Raw genomic sequence first — 26,344 nt, forward strand, 5'->3', positions numbered from 1 at the left:
TGATCCAATTTCACACCCCGTCTCCAATTCGGACGTTCGGGGGGACCCACAAAGGGTAACGGTTCGCGTGACGAAGCTGGGACAGGAGAAACGGGCTTGCCGGTTGGTACTCAGGCGCCTTTCTGTCATCTCAGGAGCCGGGGAGGTGAGAAAGAGAGAGAGTCTAAGGATGTCCTTCCGGGGCGCCCAGACGGCCCCTCTAACCCGTAAAGAATAAAGCTGGTGGACACCGGATGTGTTTCCTCCCAGGCTAAATCCGACTTCCGGCCTGGGCCGCGACTGCAGCGGAAGCCTCGACTAATTTTCTCAGTTGGTAAGTATGCGTGAAGGGGATTCGGCGGGTGGGAAGGCCCGGCGAAGAAGACGTGGAGGAGGGCAGCTGGGCGCGGCCCCGGCGTGGCTGATCCGGCGCTGCAACCAGTTGGCTGCTAGGGCCTTGGCTAGGCAAGACCTGCGTGCACAGCTGGAGGGATCTTCCAGGACACCTGCGGGACGTGGAGGAGGGCAGCTGGGCGCGGCCCCGGCGTGGCTGATCCGGCGCTGCAACCAGTTGGCTTCTAGGGCCTTGGCTAGGCAAGACCTGCGTGCACAGCTGGAGGGATCTTCCAGGACACCTGCGATCCGGTTTCAGTTCAACAGATGTTCCCTGAGCTCCTCCTCTGTGTGGGCGATCCGGTTTCAGTTCAACAGATGTTCCCTGAGCTCCTCCTCTGTGTGGGCCCTCGTGCTTGGGGCAGGAACACAGATAAGCCAGGCACCATCTCACGGTGCTTGGGGAGCACCTGTCGGGGAGACGCGAGGAGTCGTCGTCACGTTGGTCTTACTTGATTTGGGCTTAAAGGAGGCAAATCACTAGCTGGTAAAAGGCATTGGAGGCGCAGATGTAACAGACGTGCAAAGGTATATTCGGGCCTTTTTGACTGGGCAATGATAAAATATTTAGAATCGAAGGAGCTTCGAGTATGAGAAAAAGAATAGAGAGAGATAAAGCCAGAAAGGTGGGTTAGGGCCAAATCGTGATGTATCTTGTATTCTTTCTTGAGTATGTTAGGCTGTCCTCAAGGTAGAGGATAGTGATGGAGGATTTAAAGCAGAGAGAAATGTTTTTAAAAATATGTTTTAAGGAATTAAAACTTAATTCTGGTGGCACTCAGGAGGGTAGTTTGGAATATAGAAGTGTATGGCATCAAGGAGACCTGTTGGAAGAGACTGGTCTAAGTGAACAGAAATGAGGACCTGGTGTATTGGTGGGGAGAAAGAAGTTTGAACATAACATTAAGGTTTCTAATTTGGGACACTATGTTAAGTATACTTTGTGGTGACTACTGTGCTAGTTACTGGATACTCAAAATTAACAGAGTGTTTTTGGCCACAAGCCACATAAAATTTAGCCAAGGTTACGAACACTGAAATTGTTAACTACAATTCAATTCTGCAATAAAAATATGAAAAATATGCTATGAGATCATAGAAAAAAAGCATTATAATTTTATAATTTTCTTGCTTTTAAGATGATGTTCACTCTTAGCACCCAGATTGGAATTTGGCTCTTCTCTTTCCCAGTTCAGGTTCGAGGGGTGGGGTGTTTTTTTTGTTTATTATCACAGTGTGGGAAAACATTTCCTATCCTTACATCAATGTTTGTGTTGTTGTTTTGCTTAGATTGTGACCATGGCTGCGGAGTCTGATGTTCTACACTTCCAGTTTGAACAACAAGGAGATGTGGTCTTGCAGAGAATGAATCTCTTGAGACAGCAAAATTTATTTTGTGATGTATCAATTTATATTAATGACACTGAGTTCCAAGGGCACAAGGTGATTTTGGCTGCTTGCTCCACTTTCATGAGAGATCAGTTTTTACTCACACAGTCAAAACATGTCAGAATCACCATCTTGCAGAGTGCAGAAGTTGGCAGAAAATTGTTGCTGTCTTGCTATACTGGAGCACTTGAAGTTAAAAGGAAAGAGCTTTTGAAATATTTGACTGCTGCCAGTTACCTTCAGATGGTTCACATTGTGGAAAAGTGCACAGAAGCTTTGTCAAAGTACCTGGAAATTGATCTTTCTATGAAAAACAACAACCAGCACACTGACCTATGTCAATCCTCTGATCTAGATGTTAAGAATGAAGAAGAAAATTCTGATAAAGACTGTGAGATAATTGAAATTTCAGAATATAGTCCTGTAAACATAGATTTCCACGTTAAAGAAGAACAAAGTAATGCTTTACAGTCTACAGTAGAGAACTTGGCATCAGAGAGAAAGGAAATGACGTCACCAGAGCTATCTACAGTAGATATAGGTTTTAAAGACAATGAAATTTGTATCCTACGTGTAGAGTCTATCAGTACAGCTGGTGTAGAAAATGGGCAGTTTTCACAGCCATGTACCTCTTCAAAAGCAAGCATGTATTTCTCTGAAACACAGCATTCATTGATCAATTCTACAGTTGAGAGCAGAATAGCAGAAGTTCCTGGGAGTCAAGGTCAGGGCTTATTTTGTGAGAATACTGAAGGAAGTCATGGTACAGTGAATGAGATTCAGAATCTGGAGGAGGGTTATTCACTGAGGCACCAGTGCCCTAGGTGTCCTCGAGGCTTTCTTCATGTTGAAAACTATCTGCGCCACCTTAAGATGCATAAACTGTTCTTGTGTTTACAATGTGGGAAAACATTTACACAGAAGAAAAATCTCAACCGACACATTCGAGGGCACATGGGCATACGGCCCTTTCAGTGTACAGTGTGCTTGAAAACATTTACTGCTAAAAGCACACTTCAGGACCACTTGAACATACACAGTGGGGATCGGCCATACAAATGCCACTGTTGTGATATGGATTTCAAGCACAAATCTGCTCTCAAAAAGCACTTAACCTCTGTCCATGGCAGAAGCAGTGGGGAAAAACTACCTAGGCATGATCTCAAAAGACAAAATCTCCTATAATTAGAATCACAGACTTGCTTTATAAACCTTATATCATTCTACTAGGCAAATGTTTCTGTAGAAATGCAGCATTTGTAATATTGCATTCCAACCCCCCCCCCATCTTTAGGTCTTATTTTTGGTCTGCTTACACATATTTTTCTTTCTCAACTTCTGAATGCTTCAAGGTTATGGGAGGTATGATAAAGCTGATGGGATTCTGTCTTGTCTCGTACATTACATTTAAGTCTCAGTGGTAAACTTACAGAAACTGTTCCTTTCTTAAATATTCTTGATTTTAGTGACAGGATCCAGCAGTATTTGCAGATTCTGATTTGGAATCTCTAGATAATTGGTTTAAGTGTAAAATTTAACTATATAATAACTTCAATGAATTAGGATAACAAGAAGAGAAAATAAATTTAAAAACTATTATCTGTTACTAGTCACTTTAGGAACAGATGGGAATAGCAATTTATCTTTTAAATTTTTAACCAACTGCTCTTGGATTCTAAAGTAAACACCAAGGTACCTGTTGTTTTAAACTATAAAGCAACACAATTCAGATTCACTTGGGAGTAGGAGAATTTCCTTGTAATGGGTTAATATTCCTTATATCCCTGAGTTGTTAGTATACATATTTTAGAAATGATTAATTGGGCTCAAGTTTCTTGAGCTTATTTAATACAGTTGGTTTCAATAATTTTGTGACCAGTAAAATTATACCATTGTCATGAAGCTGTGAAAATTACTTTTCTTAGAAATTCCAACTTTACCAAAGATATTTGTCCTACTGTTTCCTTTTTAAAGTTCTTTATTTTATTCTATTTTTTGGTTAACATGTAGTAAGGTTGGCCTTTCTGGTGTATAGTTCTATGAATTTTAACAGATTATAGATTTGTGCACCAGCACTGCAATCAGTAAAAAGAACAGTTCCATCACCCCCCAAAACTCCCTCATGCTGCCCCTTTGTAATCAACCCTTCTAGCTCTAAACTCTGGCAAAATTCATCGCTACAATTTTGCCTTTTCTGCAATGTCACATAAATGGAATCTTATGCTTTTTTTGACCCAGTGTAATATCTGTTACGTTTCATCCATGTTGTGAGTATCAATAGTTCATTCCCTTTTTAAATTTTGAATTGGCAATGTATATTAGTTCTAGCATCACTGGATACCCGTGGGTAAGTATTAGTGTTGTAATAAATTTTATAAATTTATTAGTGTTGTTATAAATTTTAAATTTACATTATTACAGTTTACTTCCACTATATTTTGACAGAAATCTTAACCATCCCTAGAGTTTTACTCTGTATTTCCAGAAAAGTGCCAAAAGCAAAATGATGATTGGATAATTATTTTAGTGACAATAATATTTCAGACTGTGTTCTGGGCCATAGCTCTCTCATATCCCTGTCTACATATAATATACAACTTTTTTATTGTTATAACAAAGATTAAAATATATTGCAGGGCAAATCTTTTTCTCTAAAACACAGGTACTACTTTTAATAAAGAAACTAGACTGGATGTTTCTTACTTTCAAGCTGTTCTGTTCCTCCTCTACTTACCTCACCTTTATGTAGAATTTCTACTGAATTTAATTTTTATTGAAGCCCTTCCATATTTTAAAGTGAGATATACTTTGTACCATTTATAAAAGTTTTGTGAAAAAATCACGTGTTGATCTAAATGTTAAATATCCTTTTGTGATACTTTTTGTGGGAAAGATATTCTTCATAGAATTTTAACTCTGGGAGAGACTTCAAAAAGTCCAGGTCTCATATTTGATGAGAAAATTGACTTCCTAACCCAGGTCACTAGTTAGTGATGTTGGGCAGGTCACCTCTCCCTGAACTTTACTTCATATGTAAAATAATAACTTTGATGTTGATAACTTGTAAGGTCATTTCTAGGTCTAAAATTCTATGATTTTATATTTAACTCTTCCTGAGAAGAGAGTAGAGGGGAAAACAAGAGAGGAGAGTTTTGTATGTTCATGAATGTTGCCATTTGAGTACTAGTAAATTGCGTTTTTTTTCCACTAGAGAATATGATAGCTTAGTGCTCAATTTTCTTTCCCATTTGACCTTAGATTGGCCATTTTTAGGCATGAAAATATTTCCCTTTCTGAAATAGTTTGTGATTGAAATACTTTTCTTATTTTTGCTTCCTAGAATGAAATTTTGAAGAGGGAGGGATGGGGAGGGGAGGAGAGAACAAAAGAATAGGAATAAACTGATATTTTAGGAATTGGTATCTAGTATCTTGGATGTTTGAAAAAGTCTTTGGTTGAAACTGTTTAAGTTTTATGTGTGCCTTGTAAGATTGTTGTAAAATTTTTTGTGAGCACTTTGAGATTTTTGCTTGGGGGAGGGGTGTTTTGTGAAATTAATGGTTGTTATTTATGTTATTTGTTCCTGTTCACTAGCACAGAGTGGTCTCAAAACATTCCTAGGAGAGTATCTGTTTGCATGATGTGTCTAAAAAATTTCTGGAAAATGGAATGTTTTTCAAAATGCAGGTGTGGCAAAGGAAGGTGTAGAACCGATTCACCTAAAACTTTCAAGTTGCTTATGTTTCTGATATGAGAGAATAATGCAAATAGTTTGACTTCAGCCTCTTCATTTACTGCATTTATGTATAAGATCTTGAAAAGATACTTGTTACTTTGCTGTAAGAGAAAACCCTTGCCCTTTTCCTTGGATGTAACTATCTTCTGTGTTTACATAAAAAATAATAAACTGGAGGTGGGAATGGAGAGTTTTGTGTCTTGCCTGCATCTGTGAATTTTAAAGAAGGACACAATTTCTCCTGGCTATTCATTTAATCATTCAACAAATAAGAGTCCTTTGAAACTAGAAAAAATTAGGTACATAGACAAAAATCTCTGTTCTTATGAAACATTCTAGTGGAGGAAGACAAATAGTAAATAAGTAAAATGAATGTGTGTAAGATTTTGAAGATGTATTTGGAGAAAAATAAAGCAGGAATAGGGAGTGCCAGGGAAGGGGGAATAGGATTGTAATTTTAAATATGATGGTCAGGCCACCTTTGAAAATTTTTATCAGATTATCAGATAGGTAGCACTGTCCAGTGGAATCAAAATATATATGTACATATGTATGTGTGTATATATATATTTAATATATATCCAATAGAATGGAAAAAATATATAGTAGGTTGGATGACACAGATATATGTTAAATCACCCATCACTGTTCAGTTGAAATTATTGGAAACAAACCACTGTTGGAAACATTTTTCTTGAATTGGCATGTATTTCATAATGCGAATGAAAGGAAGGGATAATAATGCATGGAGGAAAAGTCTCTGATGGGGCCAATTAGTCTTTTTCCAGAAGCACTGATCTTTCTCTGTCATCCAAGCATTAAGAACCACGTTTTAAAATTAGTAGTTTATAAGCTACTTTTCCATATTCTAATTTGTGGTAGGTTTACTTCCACATTTTTGTTGTTGTTGGACATTTGGCTTCACATTGGAACGTGCCTTGAGTTTAAGTCATGACCATTTTTTTTTAACCTAGGTTTTTCAGTATCTCACCAATGACAAAGGGTACACAGTATCTGTCGTTTAGGATTACTTTGATAAGTAACTGACATAGAAATAAAACTAACAAAATATTAAAAATTAAATGTCACTTAACACGGGACCTGGAATGTAGTAAATAGTTTATAAATGTTAATTTCCTTATCCCCATTCCCAGTCTTTCATCTATAAAAATAGTGGGAATAATTTCTACCTTACAGTGTACTGTGAAAAATCCTTCAGCAAATACATATTGAGATACAATGCCAGAATTTGTGCTTAAATTTTGATCCTTGCTAACTTTTGAGGAGCTCAGAATTTTCTCTTCAATGAAGAAATAGAGTATGTGGACGTGTCTGCTAAATAAATGCTTTGTTTTTTCTCTTTTGTAATTGGGAGATTACGGGACACCTATGTGGAGGGACTGAGGGATCGGATCAGCATTTCATTATGGGAGAGTGAAGTAGAACGTAAAACAGATGTACCAGATTCTGCTCGATGGACACCACGCTCTTCACGATGGGAGTCAGACACTGGCTCAAACCGGCGCCCAGGAGGATGGCTCAACGCGCAGATGAATGTGCAGGGAGTTTCCCATCAACCCCTTCGTCTTGCCTAGTTCTCAGAACTCCTCCCACAGTGCTCTAGGGCGCCTTCGTCACGTGGTAGGGGTGGACCTGCTAGACCGTAGGGAAGCTAATGCGCAGTTTGAGGAAAGGGGGGGTCCTATTACGCTCCCTTCCACCTCCCCAACTCCCGGGCCTGCGTAATCTCGCGTGACGTCGGGAGTATCTTCTCGCGAGAGTGAAGTCGGGATCCTCCAGGTCCGCCTCTGTGGTGGTGAGGAGGAGGAGGAGGGGGAGGGAGGAGGAGGCCCCGTCGCGGCCTTCGCCGCCGCCAGCGGGGCTGTCTCTGTAGCTCCCGATGGAGTTTGAGGTCGTGAAACCGCCGCCGAGCGCTGCCCCGGCGAGACGAGGCGCCTCCGTCGCCGAGCCGCGCCGTCGCGGGGCTCCCGGGAGCGGCCCTTAGCGACCCCGCCCGGGCCCCCTCAGGTAGGGCGGGGGCGGGCACGATGCGGCTGGGGCTTCAGCCCGGGTGTCCGGTCCTCGGCGGTCAGGCGGGAGACCGGTCTCAGCCCAGGGGCCTGGGTGCTGTTGCAGCCGGTGTCCCGAGGGTTGGGAACTGTGGGCCGCACCTGACACAAGGAGGGAACCCCGGGCCTCATGAGGCCCCTCTCGCTGGTAGGGCTTTTTCGATGCGGAGCGACCAGCTCAAATGGCCACCTTCCTTCGATACTGGCCGACGGGACGCCTCTGACCCCCTAAGAAGCCCACCCGAGCAAAGGCCAGGATTTCCTTTCTTTCCTGCACCAGTTAGTAAGAGGGGGGTCCAAGTCCTCCCCTAGCTTTTCGGCTTTCTGCCCTGGGGCTTCCCGAGACCCTAGCGCTGGGATGGTGGAGGCGATCTGAGGGTTAAGGGGGAGCCCGGCCAAACAATGCCCTGGGAGGGCTTAACCTCCCTGGAGGGAGATGGCCGGACCAGAGGGGTTGCGCCGGGGATGTGATTAGGAGCAATGGCATGAGACACGGCCAGAGAATTCTGCTGTGGCTTTCTTCTTTCCCTCTTTCATTTTTCCTTCTTGGGGAAGCCTCTTGAGGAGACTCTTCCACCATCTTAGAAGAATGGTAGGAAGCATCTTTGTTTCTCAGAGAAGCAGCTCTACTTTTCTCTGTCCTTAGATTTAAGGAAGGGAAAAGATGAGGGTAAGCTGTCATTTCCATCCATAAAATCGCAGAGGAAGAATTTAAGATACCAGCAGATAGAACCTTCATACCAAAATAGTCTCAAGCAATCACTGACATAAAGTACATCTAATCCAGTGATTCCCAACCCGTTTTATATTTTCATAACCACCTGGGTTCCTTTCTTTTTTATTTTCTACTCTCTCCTTACCTAGATCCCTTCTTTTTAATTATATTCTCCCCTCACCCACTGTAATTAAACTTATATCCCAAATAAAGTGCTTAAGTAATCTTTTTTTCAATATTTCTATTAGTCAAACTTTTAAGTTCCAGTAGGAACTTTTGATTAACCCGAGAAAGGCAATGTTGCTACACCAAAGTGATTTTCACCCGAAAACAAAGAAGTAAATGTTTTAAGTAAGCCAGTGCAGCCTTTTTATGGTTAAATATACAAACTTGGTTAAGGCTTTTTGAAACATTAAGAATAGTTCTTGGATTCTCTTGTTTTTACCTTCTTTTATCTGTCTAAAAAGTTAAACCACTGTCCTAACCTCACATGCCTTTCTTATATTGTTTACTTCCACATTCAGTTCTTGAAATAGAGGCCATTACATCCTGTTAAAGACTATTTTTCAATATTGCCATTTTTGTTGATTTGAGATTCATGTTTTCCAAATTTTAGTTTGGAAAATTGCTAGAAAGACAAAATGTTAAACATATATTCCTGTCACATTTAGAAAAAGCAGATGTTATACTTCAAACAGGCTCTTATTCTTTGAGGATTTAATTGCAGTCATGTTCATTAGTGGATACTTTGAGTTATTCCTGATCTGTTATTACTGTTGTGTTAACCTGACATGTAAGAAGACTTATGTCCTTTGTTCAGATGTTTTCATTAATTCGCTCTCTGTTTTTGTAATTTGCTGTCTTCCAGTTTTAGAAAGGCAACAAAAATTCTTTTGGCAAAGCATTTTTCTTTATACTTATTATTTTATATTCAAAAATAGAACTTGTTCATTGTATGCAACAGCTAAGAATGCCAAATAAACTTATAACAAAGTCATAATAAGTATTTGCTTATCGTTTTGGTTGGACCGATTTGAAGTTTCACTTTCTAGTGATGGCAAAGGGAAGCATGTGGTAAAATTAAGCGAGCTGAAAATTGAAAATAAATTGGTGTTTTGCACCCTGTCTTATGAATATTGTAAGTTACATCTTTATGAACAGGGTTTTCTGATTTTATGAAAGCCGTCTTAAGTACTAGTGTGACTTTAACTTCAAATTCTTAATAAAAGTTTGTTTTGAATATTACTTTATAATCCTAAGTATTCTACAGTTGCATTGTCCAATGCTAGCCAATAGTCACATGATATGTATGGCAGTTGAGGACTTGAAATGTGGCCAGTGTGAATTGAGATGGGCTATAGTGTAAAATATATACCAGATTTCAAAGACTTAATACAAATTTTTTTATATATTTCAGTAATTTTTTATATTTATTACATGTTGCAATGATATTTTGGATAAATTGGGTTAAATAAAATATAGTACTAAAATTAATTTCACCTATTTTCTCTTTCCCCTTTTTAACGTAACTATCAGAAAATTTTAAATTATTCACATTATAATGGCTCATATATTTCTATTGGATATTTCTGTACTAGAGCCGCATTACTTTTCTATGAAATAATTATCTGAATTAAAGCAGACATGAAAACCAAAAACTTCCTGACAGAGTAACAATCAAAGGGCTAAGGACTTTGGTGATTTGGGGGATAAAGTTATCCAGTGGCCATTACTTGATAGGCAGAAACAAGTAATTAAGTTCTGTCTCAAAAATAAGTATTTGTCAAGTCTAGTCATCACTAAAGAGGCAAAACTTTATTAGTTTTGTAAGTTAAAATAGAAAGTTATCACTTACTGACCTATTAGAATGCATTGAAAGCTTTAATAGTCATGCTTATTAAAAAAACTGAATTGAACCATATGGTGGATTTAAGAAGTAAAACTTGAGTCATATATTTCATAACTTACAGTGAAGTAACATATAATAGCAGTCTTTAAAATTGTAATTCAATTCCTTACTCTTCAGTGCTTTTGATATGTTTGGATGCTGAGTTTTATAGCTTAAAGATTATTTCCATTAGTTTTTTATTTGCTTGTTGTTTAGGTTAAGACCTAAATTGTACTTATATATATAGTTTTAAATATATATATATTTAAATATAGTTTTAAGTTCAGAACTAATTTTTTTTAAGTTTTCTGGATTGAGAAGTACTGTTGCAGTCCATTTCAGTAGATTATATTCCTCACATAGGTTAACTAGAATGAAAACAATGGTTGTTTTAATTAACAGGCATGAGCCCTAATGGTTACATTTTTATAAAGAGAACTGTAGAACACCACACACACACACACTCTCTCTCTCTCTCTCTCTCTCTCTCTCTCTCTCTCTCTCTTTCTCTCTGTCTCTCTCTCTCCCCCCTCCCTCCGTCCCTCCCTCCCTCTGAAAGAGGCATGAACTTTATTTTGGCATTTTAAAATCAGGTGCCATAGTCCTGAACTGTATAACATAGTGGACTAATAACAGAAAATGAAAGTACTTAGCCGTTATGAAGTTTGCTCTTAACAAAACAGTTTGTAATTTGCATCATATGAGAGATGCCTGTTACTCTTTTAGCACTCATAGCAAGGAACTTATAACCTGGAAAATTACTTGAGTGAAAATCTGTTTGAGGTCCCACCTCTAATTTAGCATTTCTCACTTCCATGCTTTATCTTATCCTTATTCAATTTTGGTGACTAAAATTAGTTAATAAAAATGATTTCTTAATAATCCCTTTAGGTACCTAGAGTATATTCAGAATGAATACTTGCTTCAGAATTAACTATAAATGCTAATAGCAGCTTAGACTTCCATAGACTCAAATAAGTTACAATAAAATATATTAGTATAATCTAAATTTTTACGAATTAATATATATTCGTGTTGCTCCATAGTTCATTTACATACTTTTTAAATTATAAAGACAATAGGATATTTATTTTTGTTAGTTACAAAGATATTTTCTAGGTAAAAGTTTACAAAGTGGTTTTTTTTAAACTGAATGAATGTCCAATTTTATCTTTGCTAATTAAGTATTTAGGTTTCTTCTGTGTTTTAATTAAAATTTTGTCTTTTTTCCCAAAATTATTTATTTTAGATTGACTCTAAAATTGTATGTGTTTGTCATATACAACATGATGTGTTGAAATGTAAATACATTGTGGAATGGTTAAGTCTAGCTAATTAATGCATTACTTCACATAGTAATTTTTGTGGGGAGAATACTTAATCAAGTCTCAGCATTTTTCAAGAATACAATATATCATCATTAACTATACTCATACTGTACAATAGTAAAGTTTTAATGTCTTTATCTTAATTGAGGAGTCTAGAACTTATTGATAATAGTACTGAAGAAAAACGTTTTTAAAAAATCAAAACATTCCTTATATTTCATCATATAAGCAAAGATTAGTTTATAATTTTGCTGTCAGAAAGTTAGAAACTAATACATATCAGGAGGAAAAGTTGGCAGAATTATTGCCAAAATTTTGACAAAGTTTTTTCTTTACATTTTAAAGGTATTAGTTCAATTTCTGGTAGAAATTAAACTTGTCAGCATTAATTATGTTAAAACCTCTGGTGTTCTTATACCTGGAAACATATAAAGGTTATTATAACATAACACTATCAAGCATGTTCTGGAACAGTTTGAAACACTTTATATAGTAGGTGAAAATATGGAAGATTAGCATTTTTTCTGTTTACTGGAAACTAGAATTGCTCTTCCCCCTTACTAATGAACTTTAATATAAAACATTTCAGGATTATCTTGGTAAACTAAGGAAAGAATATTTGCTCTTAGTTTTCTACTACCCAGTGGTCTGTGTGATACCCTAACCCACAGAATTAACATTTCCAAATGGATGGCTGTTATAAAAAACACATGCAGTGTCTTTTTTTTTTTATGTATATACGTAAATACTTTATTTTTTTTTATTTTATCAATATACAATGTAGTTAGTTATTGTGTCCCATCACCGAAACCTCCCTCCCTCCTCCCTCTGCCCCCTCCCACCCAGGGTGAAGAGTGCTGCAATGAACATTGGGAAACAGGTATACCTTCGACTTGATGATTTCCATTCCTTTGGATATATTCCCAGCAGGTGAAGAGTGCTGCAATGAACATTGGGAAACAGGTATACCTTCGACTTGATGATTTCCATTCCTTTGGATATATTCCCAGCAGGTGAAGAGTGCTGCAATGAACATTGGGAAACAGGTATACCTTCGACTTGATGATTTCCATTCCTTTGGATATATTCCCAGCAGGTGAAGAGTGCTGCAATGAACATTGGGAAACAGGTATACCTTCGACTTGATGATTTCCATTCCTTTGGATATATTCCCAGCAGGTGAAGAGTGCTGCAATGAACATTGGGAAACAGGTATACCTTCGACTTGATGATTTCCATTCCTTTGGATATATTCCCAGCAGGTGAAGAGTGCTGCAATGAACATTGGGAAACAGGTATACCTTCGACTTGATGATTTCCATTCCTTTGGATATATTCCCAGCAGGTGAAGAGTGCTGCAATGAACATTGGGAAACAGGTATACCTTCGACTTGATGATTTCCATTCCTTTGGATATATTCCCAGCAGGTGAAGAGTGCTGCAATGAACATTGGGAAACAGGTATACCTTCGACTTGATGATTTCCATTCCTTTGGATATATTCCCAGCAGGTGAAGAGTGCTGCAATGAACATTGGGAAACAGGTATACCTTCGACTTGATGATTTCCATTCCTTTGGATATATTCCCAGCAGGTGAAGAGTGCTGCAATGAACATTGGGAAACAGGTATACCTTCGACTTGATGATTTCCATTCCTTTGGATATATTCCCAGCAGGTGAAGAGTGCTGCAATGAACATTGGGAAACAGGTATACCTTCGACTTGATGATTTCCATTCCTTTGGATATATTCCCAGCAGGTGAAGAGTGCTGCAATGAACATTGGGAAACAGGTATACCTTCGACTTGATGATTTCCATTCCTTTGGATATATTCCCAGCAGGTGAAGAGTGCTGCAATGAACATTGGGAAACAGGTATACCTTCGACTTGATGATTTCCATTCCTTTGGATATATTCCCAGCAGTTTTGAGTTGATTTTAGTATATGGTGAGAGGTATGGGTCTAGTTTCAATCTCCTGCATATGGATATCCAGTTATCCCAGCACCCTTTGCTGAAGAGGGAGTCCCGACCCCAGTGAATAGGCTTGGTGCCTTTGATCACATATTAGGACACAAATCAAGTCTCAACAAATTCAAAAATTGATAAATATTTTAAATTAGGGCTCTCAGTAGTAGATTTAAGATAAAATTCATTCTTCCTTAAAGATGTTTTTCTTGTGTAATCCTGCAACCTAGAAAACTGAACGTTAAATAGTTTTAGGGAGTAATATGTTCACCTGCTTAGTGCTCATCTCTAAAGTTGGAAGCAAACTAACGAGTTTTTAGATTGATAGCTTTAATGTATGTGGCAATGTGAGGGTGAAGGGTGTAAAGTAAAGTAAATTATAGTTTGCATGTTTGGGCTAGTTTAAAGATAAAGATATTAGATACTATGCGTTAGAGCTGTTTGAAAAAAAGCTTGTATAGAGTACTTTTTACATAGCAATTTATTTTTACCAAGATTTTTTTTTTAAATCTTGTTTTTGTGAACATAAAAACACAATAAAGTCTAATAAAATTCTTCATTTGTATGTTGGGATAATGGGGAATGCTTTCAGTTGTATACTTTCTCTCATGAATCTGACTACATTTTGAAACATCTGATTTATGTGGAACTAACATATATTTGGGTTGGTAAACATTTCTGTGAAATAAAGTATTGGTTCTTTAATTGCCCTAAATACCTAGATTTCTTGTTCACCAGTGATCCTTTATGAGACTTATATAAGTTTTAAATTGTAAGATACGGAAAATTTAGAGTGTTCAAATTAGCCAGTATAGGTTTCATAATAAATCTTTTATTTTACTAAACATTATGGAACAAACATTTTTTTTTTTTTTTTTTTTTAAAGATGACCGGTAAGGGGATCTCAACCCTTGACTTGGTGTTGTCAGCACCACGCTCAGCCAGTGAGCAAACCGGCCATCCCTATATGGGATCCGAACCCGCGGCCTTGGTGTTATCAGCACCACACTCTCCCGAGTGAGCCACAGGCCGGCCCCATGGAACAAACATTTTAATCTTAGAAATAAGAAAAGAAATTCAATTATTTTTCTATGCACCTTTTCAATTTTTAATCATATGCATATATAATTTTTCCCAACCTATGATCATAGCAAAGATAGAAATGTATGTTTTGCTTTTTTTCTAATTAGAATTATTAGATGTTAATAATGTTTTATTCTTCTATACCTTCCTCATTGGACCTGACAGTTTTTGGTTACATATGTCAATCACTAAATGATACAGTTTTGTTAAAATATTGTAGTGAACTACTACAAGATTGTTAAGACAATATTTTCTTTGTTTTACTTTAGCACAGTATTTTGTGGTTAGCATTATTCTTTCATTTGTGGACAAACAGCTCTATTATTACAGTCTTCTCTTATATGTTAATTTTCAGTATCTCAGCCTCCTAGTCAAGTCCTGACCAAAGATTTCTTCTTTCAGGTGGCAGTGCTGTTTTCTTCACACTTACTCAGTACAGTATTGTTTGGACCAACAATTTCCAAAGTTCACTAACTCTTGGTCATATCTTAATGTTCTGGGGTTGTGATTGTGCAAGGGAAACACTTTTTGTTGGTTTGTTTTGTTTTGTTTTTTGGCAGATGGCTGTTACTGCGATCTGAACTCTTGACCTTGGTGTTACAAGGCAGTGCTCTTAACCAATTGAGCTAACCAGCCAGTCCAGGAAACGTTTTTTTATAAAAACAACAAAAACCCAGCAATCCAAAGTAATTTGTGTTCCTAAGAATGGAATGTGGAAAGTTAATCTGCTTATTTGATATGGTCATTAAGAAAAATACATAAAAACTTTGATGACTGTTATATGAGTAACCAATATAAATAAAGAGTTTAGCTCAAAGGAACACTATTAGGGTATTGTTTCCAGGCAAAATTTCAGAACTTTAATTAATTCAGCAAATAGATTATTTATTTATTTATTTATTTATTTATTTATTTATTTATTTATTTATTTATTTATTTATTTAATTTTATTTTGTCGATATACATTGTGGTTGATTATTGTTGCCCCTTACCAAAACCTCCCTCCCTCCTCCCTCTCCTCCCTACCACCCAACAATGTCCTTTCTGTTTGCTTGTCGTATCAACTTCAAGTAATTGTAGTTGTTGTATCTTCTTCCCCCCGCCCCCCGGGTTTTTTTTTTTGTGTGTGTGTGTGTGTGAATTTATTTATTAGCAAATAGATTATTTATAAAAAGACATCCAAAGCACATAAAATTAATTAGAAGTGTTTTAGGTTCTGAAGCTATGATGAATGACTTTAGCAGTTAACTCTTGAAAGGTGAATGTTGAATATGTGGTTAATTCTTAACTTTTGTCCATTTCCAGCTTACAAAACACTACACAGCAAAATAATGATCTGCTAGACTGCTAACCCGAGCATCCAGCTTCCACAATGCCTGTGCAGGCAGCTCAATGGACAGAATTTCTGTCCTGTCCAATCTGCTATAATGAATTTGATGAGAATGTGCACAAACCCATCAGTTTAGGTTGTTCACACACAGTTTGCAAGACCTGCTTGAATAAACTTCACCGAAAAGCTTGTCCTTTTGACCAGACTGCCATCAACACAGACATTGATGTGCTTCCTGTCAACTTCGCACTTCTCCAGTTAGTTGGAGCCCAGGTAAGCTTTCAAGATTTTACTAATTTGATATATGTAATAATTATTGAATTTTATTCATTTAGGGGTACAAAGTATGTTTAGTGATAGTTAAGACAAAAAGAAATATATTATCAGCATATCAGGTTTTCGTGATTGTTTTCTGCAAAAGATTATGCAAAACCATAAATTCTATTATTTCTTTGTTTCTTTGGTGCTGTGGTCAAAATTTATTTATAAGTGATTTTGGTGGATATGAAACATTTTTACATAAGCATACATAAGTATTTATTCATTAAGTGATATGAAAAGGAATGTAATAAAAGCTCTTCAGAAACCAGCCAAGTAGAGCCCTCAGTTGGAGGTTTTTAGGTTTTCTTTTTTTTTTTTGTCCTTTTTGAGACCGGCCGCACCTCGCTCAGCCAGTGAGCGCTGTGAGCGCACCGGTCATCCCTATATAGGATCCGAACCCGCAGTGGGAGCGCTGCTGCGCTCCCAGCGCCGCACTCTCTCGAGTGCACCATGGGCTCGGCTCTAGGTTTTCTTTTTAACTTGATTTTTAGGATAATATTGTAAATGAGAAAAAAGTCTGATTTTAGGGACGTATATTTGGAAAACCAGTTACTGGAGTGTCAATAACAAATTCTGAAGTCTTTTATGCACATGTACTATAGAATGAGTATTTCATGTTTGTGATAATTTTACTGAATTGGAACAAGACCCTAGATTTATAATAACTTCCATTTAATGACAGTCTGCTCTGTGTTAGGTATGATAGCAAGTTTCTATTATTACTAATTCTTACCACAGCTCTTCAGGTAGTTATTATCCCCATTTTACAGATTAGAAAGACAATGAAATTCTGTACATCATGTATTACATATTAAAGTAAGAAAGTAAGGATTTTTCTGATTTATTAGAAAATTTTCTGACATACTAGAAAATCCAATGAACTAAAATACTTCATTCATTCGTTTAGTATCTTGATATTTGAAGTTTTCCTTTTAAAGCGCAAAATCTATTTTCAATGTTTAAGATCAAATTAGGCTGAAATCAAAGTGCATGTATAAACAATAGTGTGTCATAATTTAATTGCCAGCATGTTTTTAATGGAGTGTAAGATAACGTTGCCTCTTGCAAACAGTGGCATTTTAGATCCAATAAAATATCATAGACTTTTTGTAAGATACTGGCTGTCATTTATTTAGCATCTGCTATAGGTCAGGTATTGTGTTAATGTCATTTATAAATGTTATATAAATTGTTCTTACAATCTCCTACAGGCTTGTGCTGTTAGTCTTCAACCTCATCTTCTACTACTATCCTTACTTTCTCTGCTTAAGTCATACTTGCCTCCCAGCCAATTCTTAAATATGCCAATCATATTGCCAACTGAGGGCTTTTGTAAGACTGTTGTCTTTGCCTAGAATATTAATCCCTCACCTCTTCCAAGTCTTTATTCAAACGTCACAGTATTCAAGGAAGCCTATTCTGACCACCCCAGTTGAAATTGCATTCCCTCTCCAACATTCCCAGTCCCCCTTATCTTTGCTGTATAATTTTTATTGATCACCTTCTATCATACTATGTAATATATTGATTTGTTTATTTTTATTTATTTGCTGCCTCTTCTCTACACTAGAATGTAAGCTCCATAGGGGCAAGGAACTTTGTCTGTTTTGCTCACTGATAGATTCCCTAGTGCCTAAAACTGTGCCCGGCATATGGTAAGCACTCCATAAATATAAATATTTGTTGAGTTAAATTGAACTTTTGTAATGGTACTATGAAATATGGGTTTTCATCTTCATTTTGCAGATATGGAAATTATGATTTGGAACAGCTCAACAATTTACTCGTGATCACTCATAGAAGTGGCAGAGCTGTAATTTTTACTCAAGTTTTGACTTTTGATTGAGAGCACTATATATTGTGATGCTTATATTCTAGAAAGGGGTGACAGACCATAAGCAATAAATATAATAAGTAAATAATATAGTGAGAAGGTGCTGAATGCTGTGGGGGAAAAAAATCCCTGCCTTTTTTCCTACTTTTTATTTTTTATTTATTTTTTTGTCCTCTTTGAGACCAGCCACACCGCGCTCAGCCAGTGAGCGCTGTGAGCGCACCGGTCATCCCTATAGTCCTCTTTGAGACCAGTCACACCGCGCTCAGCCAGTGAGCGCTGTGAGCGCACCGGTCATCCCTATATAGGATCTGAACCCGCGGCGAGAGCGCTCCCAGCACTGCACTCTCCTGAGTGCGCCACGGGCTCGGCCCCCTACTTTTTATTTTGAAATATTTTTAAGCTTACGAAATGTTGTAAGAAATACTGCAGTTGGCCCTCCGTTATCTATGGATTCAACCAACTGCAGATTGAAAATATTTTTACAAAAAGAAAATTTGAGTTTATACTGGACGTGCACAGACTTTTTTTTGTCATTATTCCCTATACAATACAGTATAACAACTATTTACATAGCATTTACATTGTATTAAATATTATAAGTAATCTGGAGATGATTTAGAATACAGGGAGGATGTACATTGGTTATACGCAAACACAACACCATTTTATATCAGGGACTTGAGCATCCTTGTATTTTGGTATCTGTGGGAGGTCTTAGAACCAATCCTCCATGTATACTGAGGGATGACTGTATGGAGAGAACCTATTTAATTTTCCACAGCTTCTCCTAATGTTACTGTCTTTTTTATAGCACAGTCATCAACCCCAAGAAATTAGCATTGATACAATATTATTAACTACTTTCTTCTTTTTTCCCTTCATTAATTCTCCCAGTCCCTGCTATTAAGTATGATATCATTAGTTTTTGGAAAGCAGGTATTTGGGTTTAATTTTACTTAAATGGCTTTGAAGTATATAGATAATAATTGCATGAACTGTATGTATATATTTCTGTAATTTTTCTTTTTTTTAGGTACCAGATCATCAGTCGATAAAGTTAAGTAATCTAGGTGAGAATAAACACTATGAGGTTGCAAAGAAATGTGTTGAGGATTTGGCACTCTACTTAAAACCACTAAGTGGAGGTAAAGGTAAGTTCATCAGAAGTATTTTTACTGGTGATAGGACTTGAAATAATATTTACTTTGATAGACTTGATGTTGATACTCTTAAATAATTTGATTTTTCAAAAATGAGTTTGCTTAAGAGTTATCTTGAAAACTTTTTGATTGAGAACATTATAATGTGTGATTTTCTGAAAATAATAGTTATTAATTTAAGAATTCAAACAGCACATTGAGATTTATTCAATATTTGAATTCAGTAAAATAAATTTTTTAAGTGTTGTGACAAAAGGGGAATTTTATTTTGTCTCTGGATAACCAATGACGAGCACATCATAGGTGTAATAAATACTTGTTGAATGAATGAATAAATCAAGTAACTGGCAATTTTGGACATAGTGATTTTCTTGAGAAACTTATTTTTTCCACCACATACATTCATTCATTCATTTATTGAACAGATATCTAAAGAGCAAGAGCTAAGTGCCAGGCATTAATCTGTTGCTTTTATACATTAGTAAACCAGACAGACAAATACACCTGCCCTCATAGCATTTATGCTTTATAAAAGGGAAAAACTATATTAAATAATAAGAAAAAAAATAAGTATAATAAAAGAGCAAATTATGTAGTATGTTATAAGTGATAATTGCTATGAAAAGATTACAGTTAGAGGGATCAGAAATGTCGGTAAATGGGGAAGGGCAGATTGCAATTTTTAAGAGGGTGACTAGTGTAGGCCTCATTAAAAAGGTGGCTTTTGAACTTTAAATGAGGTGAAAGAGGTGAGATAGTTAACCATATAGGTTCTGGGAAAAGTGTTCCAGGAAAAGAGAATAGCCAGTGTGGAGTTTCCAAGGCATGCCTAGTGTCTTCAAAGAAAAGCAAGAGGAGAGTTTACCTAGAGGAGCATGAAAGAGGGGGAAAGGAGTACAGTACTGTATGAGATAAGATGAGATGGAATGGTGAGGCCAGGTGATGTGAAGACTTGAGCTTTTACTCTGAGTGAAACTGGGGAGTCATTGCAGGATTCCGAACAAAGGACTGACACAATCTGATTCATGTTAAAAGGACCACTCTGGCTGCTCTGTTGAGAATTCCATATGGAAGGGGATGGACAAAAGCAAAGTGATTGGTTAAGAGGCTGTTGGGATAAGATTAGTAGCAGCGGGAAGTGGTGAGAAGTAGTCAGTCTGGATATATTTTAAAGGTTGAGCCAAGAGTATTTTCTAAATTACTGGATGTGGGTTATGAGAGAAAGAGCAGAGTCAAGTATGACTCCTGAGTTTTTTGGCCTGAGCACTTGGAAAGAGGGGTTGCCATCAGTTTAGACAGGGAATACTGCAGATAGATCAGGTTTAGTCAGGAAGACCGAGTTCAGTTTTGATCATGGTAAGTTTGAGATGTCTCATATTTACTTGGATGCTGTTGAATGACCAGTGAATATATGAATTTTGTGTTAGGAGTGAGATCGAGAAGCTATAACTTTGGAAGTCATTGGCAGATAGATGATATTTAAAGCAGGAGGACTGGATGAGATCACCTAAGTAGTGTAGATAGAGAAGAGAAAAAGACTGGGTCCTGAGGCCCTTTAACTTTAGGAGATCAGAGAAAAAAGTTAAAATCAGCAAAAAGGAGTAGAAGAAAAGAAGGAAGGAAGAAAACCAAGAGAATGAGGTATTCCAGAAGCCAAATAATAGAGTATGTTAAGGAGTAAGGAGTAGTCATCTGTTGAATGCTGTTAGAAAGTCAGATAAGGTGACTGAGAATTAACCATTGAGTTAGCAAAGTAGAGGCAAGTGTTGTCTTGACAAGAGCAGTTTTGGTCAAGTGATAGTAGCAAAACTTGACTGGAGTAGGTTTTAGAGATTGTGAAGCAAGGAATTGGAAATAGTAAGACAACTCTAGAGGATTTGCTATAAAGGGAAGAAAGAAATGGGGAGGAGGTGGTAGGAAAAAGAGTAGTGAGAAGTTTTTGGGTTTTTTTTTTGAGATGGATGAAATTACAGCATATTTGTTTTTATTGTATGCTGATGGAAATGATCAAGTAGAGAGGGAAAAACCGATGATGTGGGAGAAGGGAGAATTGCTGGAGCAATGTCTTTGAGTAGGTACAAAGGCATAGGATCTTACCAATAAGTAAGCTGTGTTTTAAATGTCTCATGTATAATAAAAAAATTAGAGCTGTTATTAATCAATACTTTTAGGTTAAACTTTTATTCAGTCATTTAAATTTACCTTCAATTGTTTTAGTAAAGATGGAGAACAGATAAATAAATCCTAAGTACTGTCTTTGGACACATGCAATCCAGAGAACAGGATACCTAAATAAAATCTGAAGTAACTAAAAATTAGGCTCCTTATTACTACAGAATAGTAATAAACAGAGAATACACATTGTTAGAAAACTGAAACTACCTTTCAGGGGACTCATTAGGAATTGTGGCTTAATAATTAAATACAGATTATGAAAATTGACTTGTCTTTTTTACTGAAAAAACTTTAGTTCCCTTTGTTTCCCTTTTCCTAAAGGTGTAGCTAGTTTGAACCAGAGTGCACTGAGCCGTCCAATGCAAAGGAAACTGGTGACACTTGTAAACTGTCAGCTGGTGGAGGAAGAAGGTCGTGTAAGAGCCATGCGAGCAGCCCGTTCACTGGGAGAAAGAACTGTAACAGAACTGATATTACAGCACCAGAACCCTCAGCAATTGTCTGCCAATCTATGGGCTGCTGTCAGGGCTCGAGGATGCCAGTTTCTAGGGCCAGGTAAGATAGATCACTATCTTACCTTTCTTACTGGCTCTCAGGGCTTGAGGATGCCAATTTCTAGAGCTAGGTAAGAATACTGAGACTTAACTCATCTTATTTATACATACAGATCTTGACATAATTAAAGACAAATCAGTTGAGTTTTTTTTCAAAAGTCAAATTTAGCAGTGGGGGGCATACGCTAATTTTAGTAACACTAATGTTAATAAGTTCTGATAACCAACTATCATTAGACTAGCCTAAATCAGTTTTTGATCATGATAACCTATATGATTGACAGTGCTTTAGTGTGTTAGAACAAATTTCCCATTTAGTTCTCAACTGTTATCGAGATAGGTGACACAGCTGCAATTTGAAAAATTAGAAAACTGAGTTAGAGGCCTAAGATTGCACAGTTAGTAAGTAAAGGAAAGGTAAACTTAAATCAAAAACTCTTGATTGTTTTTACAATATGGAAAACAGAAATTCTTTAAAAATTAAAATCACCAATGGGTAATTCCTTTATGGTTAGTGCTATCTATGTTCTATTTCAAACAATCTTTACCTATATCAAGGTTATGAAGTACTGTCCTGTGTTTTCTTCTAGAAGCCTTATTGTTTTACCTTTCTGATTTAGAACTGCAGTTAAGGTAGAACTTATTTTTGTGAAGGAAACTTTTTTAATAAGTGGCATTGGGACAACTGGATGGATGGACATGTGGAAAAAGATAAAATTGGATGCATTCATTGTGTCCTATAGCTACATAAATTACAAATAGGTCAGAAATACTTGTGATTAAAAAAACAAATTATACAATTAGTAAAAACAAAAGAGTGAATTCCCTTATAACCTGGCAGTAGGGAACATTTTTCTAATTTTGACTCAAAATCCAGATGCTAAAAGGGAAAAAAATTGAAATTTGACTATATAATTTTGTGTTTAATATGTATCACAAAAAAATCATAAAGAGATGACACACTGAGGAAAGTATTTTTAAATTATGTCACATACAGAGAGCTAATATAACTGATATATTAGGTGCTTCTAAAAATTCAGAAGAAAAAGACCATCAATCCAATTGAAAAATTGGTAAAAGATGTAAACAGATAATTTATAGGAAAAACATAATACAAAGTTAAGCTTTTTTTTTTTTTTTTTTTTTTCCATTTTGTCTTTTTTCGTGACCGGTAATGGGATCGCAACCCTCGGTGTCACGCCCGTACCATGACTGGGACCGGCAATGGGATCGCAACCCTCGGTGTTGCGCCCGCACCTCGCTCAGCCAGTGAGCGCCGGTCTGTATGTGGTATCCGAACACTCGGCGGGAGCGCCGTCGCGCTCCCAAGCGGCGCACTGTAGCAGTGCGCCACCGGGCTGGCCCCAAAGTTAAGTTTTAAAATATTTTTTAAACTTGCATTTATATGTAATTTACCTTTGGATATTTCCTCATGTTTACTTACCTTAACCTAAGAAACACTAGATTAGGTATCAAGTCTCCTTTCTTCTGCAACTCATCAATAAAAAAACAAACCGGTTTCAAAGTGGGCAAAGGACTCGAACAGATGTTTTTCCAAAGAGATGTAGATGGCCAACATACACATAAAATGATGCCAAGTATCTTTAGTTATTAGGGAAATGTAAATCAAAACCACCATCAGATAACCATTTCACACTCACCTGGTTGACCGTAAATTTTAAGAAATGGAAAATAACAAGTGTTGGTGAGGATGAGGGAAATGTAGCGTGTATAATGGTGTGCTGATGAGGAAAACTATTTGGCCATTTCCTCAAAAAGTTAAACATAGAGTTATCATATGACCCAGCAGTTTCACTCCTAAGTATGCTTGTGTACCCAAAAGAAAACGAATTCAAACTAATACTGTACACGAATGTTTATTCACGGTAGTCAAAAGGTAGAAACAATCGAAATGTCCATCACGTGATAAATGGATAAACAAAATATGTATATCCATAAATAGAATATTATTTAGCCATCATAAAAAGGAATGAAGTACATACATGTTGCATGTGGATAAATTTCAGAAATACTATGTTAAGTGAGAAAAACCCAGACAGCATACTAGTGGTTGCCAGGGGCTGTGGATAGAGGTCATGAGTTGACTGCATAATGACTATGGGTTTTCCTTTGGGGTGATGAAAATGTCTTAAAACCAGATAGAGTTGATGATTGTATAACTTTTGAATATAATGAATAATTGTATACTTTTAAATGGTCAATTTTACATGAATTTTACTTTAATTATAAAAAAATTCCGGGCCGGCCCGGTGGCGCACTGCTACAGTGCACCGCTTGGGAGCGCGGTGGCGCTCCCGCCGAGGGTTCGGATCCCACATACAGACCAGTTCCCGCTCACTGGCTGAGCGAGGTGTGGGAGCAACACCGAGGGTTGCGATCCCGTTGCCAGTCCCGGTCCGGTACGGTACGGGCGCGACACTGAGGGTTGCGATCCGTTGGTGGACACGAAAAAAGACAAAAAGGAAAAAAAAAATTCCTTGTTTCTAAATCTGCTCACTAGTTATGTTACCTTGGTTTAGTCACTTAACTTCTCTGGGCCACAGTAACCTCACTGGGGAAAAGGGATTTGATTTTGAATCTAGATTCTAGATGATCTTTCAGCTGTAAAGTTCTGTTATTTTGATTGATAACCATGTATTTTTAGCTTTTAATTTTGAAATAATTTCATATTTACTGAAAAGGTGAAAGAATAATGAAGAGAATTCCCTGTATGCGCTTTACCCACATCGAGCAGTTTTTAATATTTTGCCATATTTGTTAATTATTTTCTTTCTCTCTTTTCTGAATCATTTGAGAGTAGGTTGCATATTTTATGCCCCCCTTACCATTAATACTTCAGTGCTTTTCCTACAAACAAGGATATCCTCTCATGTAACATCAAATTCATCAAATTCAAAAAATTCAACATTGAAACAATACTACAGTCTATAGTTTGTATTCCAGTTTTGTCAGTTATTCCAAAAATGTGTTATATGGCATGGTACAAGATCACTTGTATTTATTTGTCATTGTCTTTTTTTATTCTTCAGTCTAGAACCATTTCTCAGCCTTTCTTTGTCTCTCATGATGTTGATATTCTTGAAGAATACAGACGATTTATTTCATAGAATGTTCCTTAATTTAAGTTTGTCTGATTTTTCCTCATGATTATATTCAGATAATACATCACTGGCTGTATAAAAACATAAATGAAATCTATACCTTTTGTAGGTATTGCATCCAGAGGCCAATAGCATTTTAAAATTATAAATAGTTCTGTTAGGCAAAGTAACAGTCTCATGCATAAAATCATTTACCATTTATTATAAGCCTACTGTGTGTCCTTTGCATGTGATTCTCAGAGTAGTTGTGTGTTTTATACATGACTTTTTTTAACCTTAACATTATCATTATCTAATTGATTATTAAATACCTACAGAAGGTATTTTAAGTTCTGTTGACTTGTATTCTGATTGGCTATTTAGTAGGCAGTGTGTTTTCTTTTGCTTGATTACTTTTTAAATAAACTATTTTTGTAGGTCTAGTGTCCTCTTTTTATGCTAATTAAATGCAGATTGTGGGTAGTGGGACATCATAAACTAATACCCTAAGATGCCTGTGACAGACATGATCTGTTGGTTTCTTCATTTATCATTGAGCTCATGTTCCTTTAATATTTCTAGCTATGCAGGAAGAGGCCTTGAAGCTGGTGTTGCTGGCATTAGAAGATGGTTCTGCTCTCTCAAGGAAAGTGCTGGTACTTTTTGTTGTGCAAAGATTAGAACCAAGATTTCCTCAGGCATCAAAAACAAGTATTGGTCACGTTGTGCAACTACTGTATCGAGCTTCTTGTTTTAAGGTAAGCAGTAGCTACTGTATAAAGATAACATGCCTATGTGTGAGACAGAGGCTTCCTAGAATTTGTGTTATCCAGTGTAGAGGCCCCAGAAATGCAGAAGAGTTGAGAAGAAACTTTTTTTTTTCCTCTGCATTGATTTCAATTGGTGGAACCTATTACTACCTACTAGCAGAATGAAAACATATGTGAAGGTGTCAGTAAAATGAAACAGAACATAAGGAAATAATCTGGTAAACTTGACTCTTCTAAAAGTATAAAGCAGATAGTAAAAGTGGACTACAGAAGACTAAATTATTTACATTTATCATTTTAAAAGGAAGTCAGGAACTATATTGAAAACTTCATAAGAGAAGGTAAACTCTGTAACCTATTATTTTTTTTTTTTATCTTATTCTCTGTAGTGATTAGATAGCCTTTAATCTGAAAATGGTCTACATATTGTCTTAGGGAAAATAAGGAAGTGAAGACTTGTGGAGTGCCCCACTCTGCATTTAGGTATTGTCTTTTTGTTTGGTGGAAAGGGCAGGGAAGAAACCTAAGATATTTATAGTGTAGTTACA

General features: G+C 36.7%; 2 protein-coding genes across 4 annotated transcripts in view; both read left to right on the top strand.

Annotated features, from left to right (window-relative positions):
* The first annotated feature begins 226 nt into the window (after window positions 1–226).
* On the top strand, window positions 227–5,687 carry ZBTB6 (zinc finger and BTB domain containing 6). Of its 2 annotated transcripts, none has more exons than XM_008583670.1 (2): window positions 227–313; window positions 1,663–5,687. In XM_008583670.1, the coding sequence occupies exon 2, from the start codon at window positions 1,672–1,674 to the stop codon at window positions 2,944–2,946; it is 1,275 nt and encodes a 424-aa protein (XP_008581892.1). In that variant the 5' UTR covers window positions 227–313; window positions 1,663–1,671; the 3' UTR covers window positions 2,947–5,687. The 2 variants fall into 2 exon arrangements, with proteins under 2 accessions (XP_008581892.1, XP_008581891.1); XM_008583669.1 differs by lacking the exon at window positions 227–313 and adding an exon at window positions 706–900.
* Window positions 5,688–15,920: 10,233 nt separating this feature from the next.
* Window positions 15,921–26,344, top strand: part of RC3H2 (ring finger and CCCH-type domains 2) — a 36,623-nt gene continuing 26,199 nt past the window's right edge. For both annotated transcript variants that reach the window (XM_008583671.1, XM_008583672.1), the window contains exons 1-4: window positions 15,921–16,151; window positions 19,070–19,187; window positions 21,693–21,926; window positions 25,609–25,784. In XM_008583671.1, coding sequence (XP_008581893.1) covers window positions 15,921–16,151; window positions 19,070–19,187; window positions 21,693–21,926; window positions 25,609–25,784 — 759 coding nt within the window. The remainder of the gene's footprint in view (window positions 16,152–19,069; window positions 19,188–21,692; window positions 21,927–25,608; window positions 25,785–26,344) is intronic.

The sequence above is a fragment of the Galeopterus variegatus genome, unplaced genomic scaffold (genome assembly GCF_000696425.1).
Source record: "Galeopterus variegatus unplaced genomic scaffold, G_variegatus-3.0.2 Scaffold2992, whole genome shotgun sequence".
Lineage (NCBI taxonomy): Eukaryota > Metazoa > Chordata > Mammalia > Dermoptera > Cynocephalidae > Galeopterus > Galeopterus variegatus.